Genomic DNA, 15,139 nt, shown 5'->3' with positions numbered 1-15,139 from the left:
AAACTCAGCAGTTCTGTCTATCCCCTCGCTCATTAACAGGTGGCTCAAGTTCCTCTCCATGTTTATTGCCCTCTTCAATCCCATTACTGAAAATGAGTGCCTTTTATGTAAACCTGTATCCCCTGCTGTTGCTTCCACAAATTTAATTAGTGTCCATTTGGGGCCTATCTTTTCCCAACACAACCTTATCCGTCTTCTGCAACCTCTGCAGCCTCTTACTATGAAACCTTTTAGAACTATTGTTTTATGGCAAACTCAACTTTCTTTTTAACACATTGTTACTTATTTGCTTTTTTATAAATTAGTTTTTTAGTTAAAGTAATATATGTACATAGTTTAAAAGGCCAAATAGTAGTAAAAGACATATCACAAACAGCAATTCCCTGTCCCTACCTTCTTCACCACCCAGAGCTGATCCCCAGAGGCAATGATTTTCTTTTTTTTTATTTTTTTTACTTATTTATTTTATTTTATTTTTTTTTTGAGATAGTCTCGCTCTGTCACCCAGGCTGGAGTGCAGTGGCGTGATCTCTGCTCACTGCAAGCTCCGCCTCCCGGGTTCACGCCATTCTCCTGCCTCAGCCTCCCGAGTAGCTGGGACTACAGGCGCCCACCACAACGCCCGGCTAATTTTTTGTATTTTTAGTAGAGACGAGGTTTCACCGCATTAGCCAGGATGGTTTCGATCTCCTGACCTTGTGATCTGCCTGCCTCAGCCTCCCAAAGTACTGGGATTACAGGCGTGAGCCACCGCGCCCGGCCAATCATTTTCAATTGTTAGCTTCGTCTTGTGATATTTACTTGCATTTAGCTAAATAGCTATATATAAAGCTAAATGGCATGCATGTATTTTTAGTATGCATAAACTTATAGTATGGATATACTTATGCTGCTATGTCTTGATTTATCAGTGTTATATATTATCTGTTGATAATTCTGACACACAAAGGTTTAATTAATCTCTCATCCAACTGTTTTCATCCCTTCCATCCTCCCAATATAGTTAAATCTCCATTTATTTTTGGTAAATCAGTGTTCAGTGTTTATATTATTATTGCTATAAAATATCATGTACTGCTGAACCAAATTGTGTATTATTTTGCTTCTTTTATTCGCACAACTTTTTGCTGGTGTTAATAATTCTCTAATTTTTTTCATTTGCTTGGTTTTTGTGTATCTATTGTTAATTCTTTTCTCAATACACAAATGTTCTGGTTCCTATTGATCAATTATCCCTTATCAGCTTTCTACTCTCCTAGAAACTCTGTAATCCATATACACCACCTGCCTTGGTTTGAATTATCACTCTCTACTGACATTTTGGTCACTCTCTCTGTCTTTCAACAGTTTCATCAGCCAACTTACAATCTTCTCTCCACTTCCTGCTGAATCTAGAATCATCTATAAGAACTTCGCCACCCACATCAGTACCCTTTCCCACACTGTCTTCATGGTTCTTCCTCACTCTCAATTTTTTTCATTTCTACATCTTTAGTTCACATAGCCTTTGGCCAGTCCTTGAATTTATATCTTCACTTGAAACTGTTTAACCTGGGATTCTGAATGTCTCTTTCTCTTGCCATCACATTCTTATTTTGTCTCTTACTCTCTCATTTCTGTTTAACGTCACCTTCACCAAACTCTCCAGCCCTCAATTCTAAGCCACACTGGTTTCCATTGTCAGCCAGTTCAGCAATGATCTTGCTAGAATCCCTTCTCCTTTTACTGGCATCACTTTGCTGATCCTTTGCTTTGTGTAGGCTGCCATCCACCTTCTGTGCCCCTAGATTTTGACTTCTTTGTATACTAGAGAAAGTCTTCAGACTAAACCAATTTAGTCTAGTACAGATTGTCTCGGTCTTTCTGGACTCCCACCATTGTTAAAGAGCCTTTTTAATTGATTCTAATCAACTCATTACCAGTCTTCAATGTCTAATTCTTATGTGTCCCACCCTGCTTATACTGCAAGTCTCACTGCTGATGTCTCCCTCTCTGCAGGTAGCCTTGCCTTCTACTAACAATGGATGGTGGAACTCAAACTTTAGTGGGCACCAGAATCAATTGGAAGAATTATTTAAGGACAGATTGCTGGGGCCTGATAATCTGCATTTTCAAGTTCCCTGGTTACCCTAATGCTACTTTACTGGCCCAGGGACCACGATTTTGGTTCACCACATGAATTCCTTCAATGCTCCACTTTACTGAAAAATTTTTCTATACCTTCAGCAAACTTCTGATTCTTTCGATCTTCAAGAATGAAGACTCTAACTTTGTGATCAGGGTGACTCCCTTTGTGACCCTACCATTCTATTGACTTATAATCTCATCTCTTTTTTTCCCTTCATCTGAAAAATTTCCAAAGGAGGGAGGCATACTCTCAGATGCTATATTCTCACTACTCACACATTCCTCAACACTGCAAACCAGATTCTAGCTTCACTATGTTCCTGAAACTGCTTTTATTGACCTCCAAGTTGCGGAATCCCACTTACTTTTCTTGCCCCTCATTTTGTTTCAGTTCTACTGCATTTAGCACTGCTAATCTATTCTATTCTTGATATCTTTCTTTCCATTATACTGTACTGCAGCTTCTATGGCTTCTTCTCAGGCACTTCTTTCTTCTTTCATCTGGACCTCTTCTCCAAGGACGTGTTCTTGGCCCCTGATATAGTTTGGCTGTGTACCCACCAAAATCTCATCTTGAATGATCATGTGTTGTGGGAGGGACCGAGTGGGAGATAACTGTATCATGGGGACAGGTCTTTCCCATGCTATTCTTGTGATAGTGAGTAAGTCTCATGAGATCTGATGGTTTTATAAGAGGGAGTTTCCCCACACAAGCTCTCTCTTTTTGCCTGCTGCCATCCATGTGAGACATGGCTTGGTCTTCCTTATCTCCCACCATGATTGTGAGGCCTCCCAAGCCATGTGGAACTGTTAGTCCATTAAACCTCTTCCTTTTATAAATTGTCCATTCTCAAGTATGTCTTTATCAGCAGCATGAGAACAGACTAATACAGTCCCCGTTCTTTTTTCTCTACCCTCTATCCCTTGACAACATGATATAAAATCTTGACGTTTGCTACTACTTTTGTATGGACAACACCCAAAACTTTCTCAGCTCCAATGCATCATTTTTAATTGCCTAACTGACATCTCTACTTGACTGTCCCACAGTCATCTCAAACGAATCATATCAGCTTTTCACTCTTTCTCATCTATTAATGATATATCCAGTGCTTTATTTACTAGTCTTAATATTTAACATCTTTTTTTACTGTTCTGTCTACTTTGCCACTCCACACCTAATCAGTTGTCATAGTTTGATGATTCTTTCTTCATACAACCTCTCTCATACAGCTGAAAGTTAGGTTTTCTTCTTGGAACTCTTAGCATTTGATCTGTAGCTCTCGTTAGAGCCCTTGTTGCAGAATTCCCATTGTTTATGAGAAAAAGGTTTGCAAATTCTTGATACTCACTTTGTAGTACAAGAAAATATCATACATTTTATTTTCCCATGAGAAAGAATAATTTACGCTGTTCAAATGTTATGATTCAGTCACTTATACTCATTATAAAATTACAACCCAAACCACCTACATTGTTTTTAATTGGTTTGGAAAAGAAGAATGTCAAACTGGAAACACACACTCACACACCAAAAGGAAGTGAGAATAACTTTGCATAAGTTTCACTAAATCCATTTCAGTGTGATTTGTTAAAGCACCTCTTACAACCAGTGCTTTTCCCTCTGTTCTGCTTAATATGTAGCTCCAATTTTATCCTTTATTATAATCAACTTTCTCACTACTTACTTACCTTGAAAGATTAGGCTATTAAAAGGGATGTCCTTAATATTTCTTTTGATGAACAAGATGAGTTGATGCAGAATCAGCATTATTATTATTTTTATGGTGATAAAAATATTTTTATCCAACAAATGTTTACTTAGGACTTATTATATTCAGGCACCATGCTAGGCACTAGAACTTAAAAAACAACAGTATCTCTACTCCCAGGCAGCTGAGAGTCTTATAGAAAATGAGGCAATTGTCTTTCATTTCTTCTGTCATTTCAGTAGCAAACTGTACATATGCCTTAAATTAAAGAAAACTATTTGCACAATTGTTTAATAATTTACTGAGCGTTTCCCCCCCATTTAATTTTATTTGATGCCTTCTGCAATTTTATAAAATAAGTACTAAATTGCCTACATAATACAGTTGAGAAATACAGGCACAGAGAAGTTAAGCAATTTACTTAACTCACAAATGGGAAATGGAAGCTTCACATTTGTTCTCAAATTCAATTCTTTTTTCATTGCAACACTTTGCTATCTATGTTTTTTCACATAGAAAGTTAAATTAGTTCTTTATTTCAAGTACAGAACTGTTATAGTTAAAGAAGTCTTCATTTTAGAATTGTGACTATTGTAGAGTACATTCAATTCAGTGACAACATGTGTTGAAAATCTAATATGAACCAGAAGGTGGGGCAAGATGGACAAAGAGAAACTTCCACCGATTGTCCTCCCTACAGGAACACCAAAATTAACAACTAGCTACATACAAAAAAAATGCATCTTCATAAGAACCAAAAATTAGGCGAGTGATCACAGTACCTGAATGTAACTTCGTATTACTGAAAGAGGCACTGATGAGGGTAGGAAAAACAGTCTTGAATTGCTGATGCCACCCATCCCTCATAACCTGACAGAGGCTGTGTGGCAGGGAGAGAGAATCTGTGTGCTTGAGGGAGGGAGAGCAAGGTGAGTGTGGGACTTTGCATTGGAACTCAGTGCTGCCAAAATTGGGCAGAACTCAACTGACTTCAAATTATACTGCAGAGCTACAGTAACCTGGTAAAATAGCCTGGTAATGGCATAAAACAGACACATAGATGAATGGAATAGAATAGAGAACGCAGAAACAAATTCATGTATCTATAGTGAACTCATTTTCAACCAAGGTGCCATGAACACGCATTGGGAAAAGGACAGTTTCTTCCACAAACTGTGCTGGGAAAACTGGGTATCCATATGCAAAGGATGAAATTAAACCTCTATATCTCACCATATATAAGAATAAAATCAAAATGGACTAAAGACATAAATCTAATGCCTCAAACTATGAAACTACTACAAGAAAACATTGAGGAGAATATCCTCAATGAAAATCCTTTGGACTGGGCAAAGATTTCTTGAGTAATAACCCAGAAGCACAAACAACTGAAGCAAAAATGAACAAATGGGATTACATCCAGTTAAAATCTTCTGTACAGCTTTTAACTTGTGAAGAGACAACCCACAGCGTGAAAGAAAATATTTGCATACTACCCATCTGACAAGGAGGTAATAACCAGAATATATGAGGAGCTCAAACAATAGGAAAAAAATCTAATAATTTAATTTTTTAAAATGGGCCAAATATCTGAGTAGAGATTTCTCAATAGAAGGTGTACAAATGGCAAACGGGAGGTGTAAAAATGTGCTCAACATCATTGATCATCAGAGAAATGCAAATCAAAACTACAGTGAGAGATTATCTCACCCCAGTTAAAATGGATTTTATCTAAGAGACAGGCAATAACACATGCTGGTGAGTATGTGGAGAAAAGGGAACCATAGTACACTGTTGGTGGGAATGTAAATTAGTGCAACTACTATGGAGAACAGTTTGGAGATTCCTCAAAAAACTAAAAATAGAGCTACCATATGATCCAGCAATTCCACTGCTGGGTATATACATAAAAGAAAATAAATAACCAACATTTGGAAGGAATCTAAAAATTTTCTTTATCCAACAGTCTAATGGATAAAGAAAATTTGGTACATATACACAATGAAGTACTATTCAGCCATAAAAAGAATGATATCCTGTCAGTTACAATAACATGGGTGGAAAAGGAGGACATTATGTTAAGTGAAATAAGCCAGGCACAGAAAAACAAGTATCACATGTTTTCACTTATTTGTGGAAACTAAAGTATAAAACATTAGAACTCATGGAGATAGAGAGTAAAGTATGGTTACCAGAGGTTGAGAAGGGTAGTGGGGCGGGGGTGAGAGAGTATTAGGGATTGTTAATGGGCACAAAAAAGAATTAGAAAGAATAAGATCTAGTATTTGATAGAAAAACAGTGTAACTATAATCAACAATAATTTAATTGTACATTTAAAAATAACTAAAAGAGCATTATGAATTGTTTGTAACACAGAGAAAGCATAAATACTTAAGGTGATGGATACCCCATTTACCTTGATGTGATTATTACATATTGTATGCCTGTATGAAAATATCTCATATATCCCATAAATATGTACATCTACTGTATACACACAAAAATTAAAAATTAAAGAAAAAGAAAAAATATAAAAGATAATCTAATATGCACTAGGTAGCATCATTTCTTTATTAAAATATCTACATAGATTAAAACAATAGTGAGGATTTTCAGAACCTAATATCCTTTTACTTTTTCTCTTGTTAGAATTGCTACTCCTGGTATAAAATAGGGAGAGACCAATTATTTATTTTTATCTCATTAGCCAAATGACATTGTATCCAAAATGCATTTAATTTTGTCAGGGATTAATGCCCACTGGATTAACTATGTTTGAATCAGTCTAACAGATATTAAATGTTCCAAATCAAGGCAAAATCAAGTAGTAATCTTATACATCCAAAACTGTCACCATATCCTTATAATTTTTGCTGGACATATATATATAATCTACACGTTATAACATTTTTACTAATAGTGAGGTTTTCCATTGCCATGCAACAATTCAAAACTTACTACCCAGTTGGATCTTAATACAGCAGATCTTATTACTTAATATTTTCATGACCTTTTAGGAGTTTAGTTACTTAGATATAATTGCTTTTATATAACATGGCATTTTAAGTGCTTTATAATCTCTAAACAACCCTTCTAAATAGGTGAAACATGCACATATTTAAGCCAGTTACCTAGTAGGAATAAATTTAATTAAGCCAAGACTGTTCTATTGGATTGTCATTTGTTCCTTGACTACAAACTATCCCTACCCCTGAGAAGCATTCTCACAAATGTTTGTTCTTAAGCTGAAGGGAAACCAGGCAAGAGAATATAGATAGCTCAGCTGAAATCAGCAACTATTGATTGTGCCTTATAATCACTACCACTGAACTATGTAAATATGGTTGGTTAAGTGTGTTGCCTTTGAATATGAAAGTTTATAAAGTGTGGAGGCTAGCAAGAAAAGTCCACCTACTACTCATAGACCACAAATATGAAACAACACCCCAAATTGGAACTAGGTCAAGAACTTCCAAGGCAGTAGTGAGGTGAGGTTTGTAATTTCTCTGCAGAAATGACTTTCTTTTGAAATTACTTCCTTTCTACAGATTTTTCTGGAAAATGGACACTAATTTGCCTCTGGTTGCACACTTAAGCATTGTTGCTTTGCCTTGAGTTTGCTGGAGCAATTATCATCATGGGCTTCTCATCTATAATTAGAGACAAGGAATTAGACTGGCAGTTATTATAGTCAAATAGTGATCTGATTAAACGTACTTCATTGATGCATGCTCACGAATCTAACAATTTTTGTAATTTTTTAGAAAATTATCATGTTTTTATATCTGTATATGTTTATATTCTTCAGCACAGCCTGTATTCCTTCCTTGATTATAGATAAACAACTAAATTAATTATCCAAGATTAACATTTGAGATAGCTCTCATTCATCAGGCAGATGAGTATATATGAGGTGCTGCTATATTTCAAGTCAGTATTGTAACGGGGAGAAAACTTCTATCCATTACTGCTACCATTATTCTGGCCCAAGGCACTCATGTATCCTTGGGACGACTTCTATCTTGGCTTTCTCAAGGCAACAAAAAAGATAGCTTTGAGCCAACTCTAAAAGCTATGTCAAAACACACCCACAAATAGTTCCATTAAAATTAAGAAACTCCAAAGAGCTGTGATTTAGTAATGGAAAATATTGCTAACTAGCACGACACAGTTTATGGTTAGGAAATTTCACCTTGGTCTTGAGTAATAGTCCTGACTTAACAATAGATGAGAGTTTTAATTCCCTCAGTCCTCTCCCCTCCCAAATTTGAACCCAAATGGATTATGGATTCCAAAAGGGCTGGTTTGGTCCTTATCTTATGATTTTCCTAAACACATTGACTGTTTAAATGAGACATAATTCTGAATAACGACTTACCTGCTTTTGACTTTCATTTCCTGAGAGGAGTCAATCACTGAGAATCTGATGGACATTATCCAGAAGTCTACGTAGAACTCAAATACCAGCCTCCAACTCTACAAGGAGTTCAGTTTAGTTGCTCCAATTAGACTGTGTGATGATACTGACTCTTCCTAGTAGGGAAGGTACAAGGGATCACCATGATATTCTTAAGGAAGGGCTGCCTATACTTTTGCTGACTTTGTTAACCATTTGTTGTTGTTGCTGTTGTCGTTGTTGGCGGCTTTAAGAGAGAAATCTGTAAAAAAATTCCAGAATTACTAGCACTTGGGGGCAGTTCTAATCAGATAGATGATTTCTTTCAATGCAACAAGTTTTAGTGAGCAGCTGTAGAGTATTTAATCAGTATTGTATTAAATACTATCAAATATACCAAAAAGTATGACTCATTTTTGTTTATTTCTTTTGTGGTAAAAAGAGGGTGCTGAGAAAACAAGACTTACATCTGTATAATAAAACAATTCAAAATAATTGAGCACAAAGAGCTGAATTGAATTAGCTTGTTGGCTGGCATAGTTTTAGTTTTCATGGATATGGTAGATTTTGAGATGAGTTTCAAAGGATGGGTAAGATTTGGATACACAACAAGAAGGACAGAGGGTATTTAAGCAGAAAACAATGTGAGTAAAATCCTAGGGGCAGGAATGTATGGTGTGTGCCCCAAAGAGTGAAATCTACTATGGCTGAAGGAGAGAATGTACTGGGAAAAAAATAAGTTTATGTTTATGTAAATATTTAAAGGTTTTATATAGAATATGTAGATACAGACATATGAATCTATATCTATTTTCATATATCTACATCTCTATATATGCACTACTTGTTAATTCTATGATATTTAAACATACTCTGTGATAATATTGACTTTACAGGTTTACCCATCTACTCATGCCTTCACATGTGAGATTTTATTCTTTTTAAGAAATAATCATTATTTACTCAGGAAAGCAACTCCAAAGGGTACATGGACAAGATAACTAACATTGTGGTATATTCATCTAGACTGAACAAAAATGTGATGATACTACACTTTTTTTGTGTCTCACTTTTTTTCACTGACCAATATTTATGAACGATTTTTGTGTCACAGATGTAATTATGAAAACTTATCTTTGCTTACTTTGCAATTCTTCCATTCGCCTTAGAATGTACAGTTTTTTAAGGTCTGCATTCAGAGGAGGGTTGAAAAGGAAGTATCAGTAGTCAAATTCAAATCCATTTACCATCTATATGCTTAAGAATAAATGTGTTTTTAGGGCACTTGGTTTCACATGCAATGTTGAAAGTAGTATGGAGTGTAACGTAAATTATTATCCTCCAGGCAGTGAGTTTTGGGGATGGGAGCCACAGTGCCCAATAGTATTGAAAAGATTGATACCCAAGAATAGGAAGCCAATAGAATGTGTCTTATTTAGGACACTGTTTATAGTAATTTGCGTCTAGGATTTCAAATGTCTCTGAAGTCTATGAGTTCTCTACAGTTGGCCCTGAGCTACTCTTTCCCATGTGAGACTGACTAAATATTGGCTTTAAATAATAAACGGGGGAAGTCAAACAAGAAATACGTTAAAACACATTGAATTGAGTAGGTTTATTTATCTACCTTTAAGATATACTAACAAATCAGGCTGACTTTCACTTAGAATATGCAAGTCCAACTGGAAGTAATTCTTCTATAGTCAGTATAATTTAAAAATCAGTATGTCGAAGATATATCTGCACTCCCATGTTGATTGCAGCACTATTAACAATATCCAAGATATGAAATCAACCTAAGTGTCCATCAATGGATAAGTGGATAAAGAAAATATGGTATGTGTATACACAGTGTACACAATGGAGTATATTCAGCCATAAAAAGGAATAAAATCCTGTCATTTGGGCAACATTGATAAGCCTGGAGGACATTATGTAAACCGAAATAAGCAGAGCACAGAAAGATAAATATCACATGTTCTCACTTATATGGGGGAGCTAAATATATAAATATATTGATGTCATGCAAGTAGAAAGTAGAATAGTGGTAGCAAGAGGCTTAGAAGGGAGGAGGAAGAAAGTATAGGAAGAGATTGGTTAACAAATCCAAAACTACCACTATGTAGAAAAAATAAGTTCCAGTGTTCTATAACACTGTAGGGAGACTATAGCTAACAGAAATTTACTCTATATTTTCAAATATCTAGCAGAGAGGATTTTAAATGTTCTCACCATGAAGAAATGATTATTGTTTGAGATGATGGATATGCTATTATCCTGATTTGATTATTACGGATTGTAGGCAGGTATTGAAATAGCATACTAAAACTCATAAATATGTACCTTTATTATGTTTCAATTAATTTTTAATTTTAAAAATTAATAAAAAATATAATTCACATTTTCTTTTTCCACAGGAGACATATGAATAAGCCATGTGATTTAATTTACTCATTTTGCTGTTTTATTTAAGTGCCTATATTCAAGAATGTTTATGCTATTCAAGTTTCGCTTTCATTCGAGAATCGAGTGAAATGAAGTTGAAATTGCCTTTGCAATGTTGATTTTTCTTTAAATTTCTCCCACATTAAAAAATGTATCTCTGAAAAAAATGGCTTGATTTATGTGATGACTTTAATAGGTTATCTTTCTTTTGCTTCACATAAAAATATCTATGAATTTAGAAAAACTTAATATTGCTTACAATTGTAATTGATGTTTGCTTCAGGTGATAATTCAGGATGATGGCCCTGAAAAATTGGACCCCAGATATTTTGGAGAGTTGCTTGCTGATCTGAGCCGTAAGAATACGGATCTATATCACTGCTTATTAGAACATTTGCAGAGAATTGGAGGAAGGTACTGTAAACATATTATTTGCCTTGATGTTGTAGCTACCAAACATTTTACAACATTCTAGTACTTTAAAAATAGACTTCAGTTTTAGGTTCACAGCAAAAACTCTAGTACTTTCTATTTTTTTATTTTTTTTTATTATACTTTAAGTTCTAGGGTACATGTGCACAACGTGCAGGTTTGTTACATATGTATGTATACATGCGCCATGTTGGTGTGCTGCATCCATTAACTCGTCATTTACATTAGGTATATCTCCTAATGCTATCCCTCCTCCCTCCCCCTAGGTAACAGGGCAGATATGAGCAAATGTCTCATTTTAAGAGTTAATGTAGATTATAAAAATCATCAGACAAAAAACAAAAAACATAAGCCCTTTTAGGATTAGTAAAGAATTCCATGTACCTTCCTTTGTGATGTACTTTCATGGCACAAGCAACATCTTGGGCAAGGAGCTCAAAAATGCATGGCATACTATAACTTGTTTTAAGATATCACACTGATGATATTAGGTACAGTCCTACTGCCAACACACCACTGTTTGTCTTCCACTTATGTGATTTCAACACATGTAGGCCAGAGTTTAAAATATATTTGATATGTCATATATTATATATAAACTTTGTGTATTATTATTACATTAAATTAAAAATATATCAATAGATATAAACATAAACATAATTTTATATAACACAATATAAAATTATATATATTTAAATAGATATTCATTAAAAATTTATCAACTGTTCATGTGTAGATGAGACCATATTTTGTTACGAAATGAATTCTATAAGCTACACCCCAAAAGGTGCCTTCTACTATATAGTTACAGCATATCTGTGGCCATCTGTCAGGCAAAATCTAGGAAAGCTCCACAAATTCAAAATAATTTGGAAGATAAAGGAAAGTCCATAGAATATTTTCTAATTCAGACTTTTCACTAACTAGATTCTTCTACTTCTTAGATTTTAAATAATATATAATTTTATATAATATATAGGTTAATGTAAATGGGATGACACCATATATACTATTTTGTACGTTTTCTCATTCAAATATATATAGTATATATTTTTCCATGTCAATATTTTTGTGTCTGTAATGTATTCTCTTTTAATCTCTTGTACATCTTGTCTTTTCTCCATGTATTAGCTACCTCCCACCTGATTTTTCTTGCTTTCATATTAATGACTACAACCATTATCTTACTGTCACCCTCAACTGCTTTGCCTCCTTATTGAACTGCCCTTCACACTTAGCAAAACCCCAACTCTGGATTACTCTAACTCTCTGCCTTATTCTCTTTTTTTTTTTTTTGAAAAAAAAAAAAAAAAACGACCACCATCTCCTTCATCCAACACCCACTATCTTTAGAATGCAGAGGGCTCCATGAGGGCTGCTTTATTTACCCTGATGTCCTTGGTGCATAGTGTGGTGGATGGTTTACTGTGGTGCTCAATAGATATTTGCTGAATGAACAAATGCCTTCATTATTGTTATGCCCATGCAGTTGATCACTGCTAGAGAAAAGCAGAGCCATTTATTTGAACTGGTGCCATTATAAATGCATGATTTCTATCTTCAACTTGGCCTTCATCGTAGTTTTATCCTAATCAGCACCATCTCCGTTACCCATTACACAAACAAATCTCCCTCTTTCCCATTACCCAAACAACTATTTCATCTCTATACACATGTTCATTATTTTAAAATATTTCCCTTAATGTAATAATCAGCTATATGTTAAGTATCCACCATGTGCTAGGTATTATCTATATTACCTAATTTGCATGATAACCTTACAAACTTTCAGATGAAGACCCAAAGAAAATAAGTTATTAAGATCACACAGCTACTAAGTGCCTGAGATGGATTCAAACATTTTTGAGTACTCCTTTACCTATAATCTTTGAACTTTTCTGCAAAGCCTTCCCAAAATCTTCAGTTTGTCCTAAGTGCTCTACTTCTGTGCATTAACCATGCCCTGTGAATATTTCTATCAAAGTATCACACTGTAAAATTCAGAAGTATATAGGACATAGTCTTTTCTTTTTTTCATTTTCCAACAAAATCTATTTTCTTTTTATTTATTTATGTATTTTCATTTTTTTATTATTATTATTATACTTTAAGTTTTAGGGTACATGTGCACAATGTACAGGTTTGTTACATATGTATCCATGTGCCATGTTGGTGTGCTGCACCCATTAACTCGTCATTTAGCATCAGGTATATCTCCTAATGCTATCCCTCCCCCATCCCCCCACCCCACAACAGTCCCCGGAGTGTGATGTTCCCCTTCCTGTGTCCATGTGTTCTCAGTGTTCAATTCCCACCTAAGAGTGAGAACATGCGGTGTTTGGTTTTTTGTCCTTGTGATAGTTTGCTGAGAATGATGGTTTCCAGTTTCATCCATGTCCCTGCAAAGGAAATGAAATCATCATTTTTTATGGCTGCATAGTATTCCATGGTGTATATGTGCCACATTTTCTTAATCCAGTCTATCGTTGTTGGACATTTGGGTTGGTTCCAAGTCTTTGCTATTGTGAATAGTGCCGCAATAAACACACATGTGCATGTGTCTTTATAGCAGCATGATTTATAATCCTTTGGGTATATACCCAGTAATGGGATGGCTGGGTCAAATGGTATTTCTAGTTCTAGAGCCCTGAGGAATCGCCACACTGGCTTCCACAATGGTTGAACTAGTTTACAGTCCCACCAACAGTGTAAAAGTGTTCCTATTTCTCCACATCCTCTCCAGCACCTGTTTCCTGACTTTTTAATGATGGCCATTCTAACTGGTGTGAGATGGTATCTCATTGTGGTTTTGATTTGCATTTCTCTGATGGCCAGTGATGATGAGCATTTTTTCATGTGTTTTTTGGCTGCATAAATGTCTTCTTTTGAGAAGTGTCTGTTCATGTCCTTTGCCCACTTTTTGATGGGGTTGTTTTTTTTTCTTGTAAATTTGTTTGAGTTCATTGTAGATTCTGGATATTAGCCCTTTGTCAGATGAGTAGCTTGCAAAAACTTTCTCCCATTTTGTAGGTTGCCTGTTCACTCTGATGGTAGTTTCTTTTGCTGTGCAGAAGCTCTTTAGTTTAATTAGATCCCATTTGTCAATTTTGGCTTTTGTTGCCATTGCTTTTGGTGTTTTAGATGTGAAGTCCTTGCCCATGCCTATGTCCTAAATGGTATTGCCTAGGTTTTCTTCTAGAGTTTTTATGGTTTTAGGTCTAACATGTAAGTCTTTAATCCATCTTGAATTAATTTTTGCATAAGGTGTAAGGAAGGGATCCAGTTTCAGCTTTCTACATATGACTAGCCAGTTTTCCCAGCACCATTTATTAAATAGGGAATCTTTTTCCCATTTCTTGTTTTTGTCCGGTTTGTCAAAGATCAGATAGCTGTAGATATGTGGCATTATTTCTGAGGGGTCTGTTCTGATCCATTGATCTATGTCTCTGTTTTGGTACCAGTACCATGCTGTTTTGGTTACTGTAGCCTTGTAGTATAGTTTGAAGTCAGGTAGCGTGATGCTTCCAGCTTTGTTCTTTTGGCTTAGGATTGGCTTGGTGATGCGGGCTCTTTTTTGGTTCCATATGAAGTTTAAAGTAGTTTTTTTCCAGTTCTGTGAAGAAAGTCATTGGTAGCTTGATGGGGATGGCATTGAATCTATAAATGACCTTGGACAGTATGGCCATTTTCACGATATTGATTCTTTCAACCCATGAGCATGGAATGTTCATCCATTTGTTTGTATCCTCTTTTATTTCATTGAGCAGTGGTTTGTAGTTCTCCTTGAAGAGGTCCTTCACGTCCCTTGTAAGTTGGATTCCTAGGTATTTTATTCTCTTTGAAGCAATTGTGAATGGGAGTTCACTCATGATTTGGCTCTCTGTCTATTATTGGTGTACAAGAATGCTTATGATTTTGTACATTGATTTTGTATCCTGAGACTTTGCTGAATTTGCTTATCAGCTTAAGGAGATTTTGCGCTGAGACAATGGGGTTTCCTTTATTTTGAGACGGAGTCTCCCTCTT

General features: G+C 35.4%; 1 protein-coding gene across 2 annotated transcripts in view; it reads left to right on the top strand.

The window, feature by feature from the left end:
* The window catches only part of POF1B (POF1B actin binding protein), a 103,593-nt gene that overhangs the window by 39,196 nt on the left and 49,258 nt on the right, over nt 1-15,139 (top strand). For both annotated transcript variants that reach the window (XM_003269016.4, XM_012498739.2), the window contains exon 7: nt 10,965-11,095. In XM_003269016.4, coding sequence (XP_003269064.1) covers nt 10,965-11,095 — 131 coding nt within the window. The remainder of the gene's footprint in view (nt 1-10,964; nt 11,096-15,139) is intronic.

The sequence above is a fragment of the Nomascus leucogenys genome, chromosome X, assembly GCF_006542625.1.
Source record: "Nomascus leucogenys isolate Asia chromosome X, Asia_NLE_v1, whole genome shotgun sequence".
In the NCBI taxonomy this organism is placed as follows: domain Eukaryota; kingdom Metazoa; phylum Chordata; class Mammalia; order Primates; family Hylobatidae; genus Nomascus; species Nomascus leucogenys.
The sequence above is the reverse complement of the archived record's forward strand: the minus strand, read 5'-3'. Positions and strand labels throughout refer to the sequence as shown.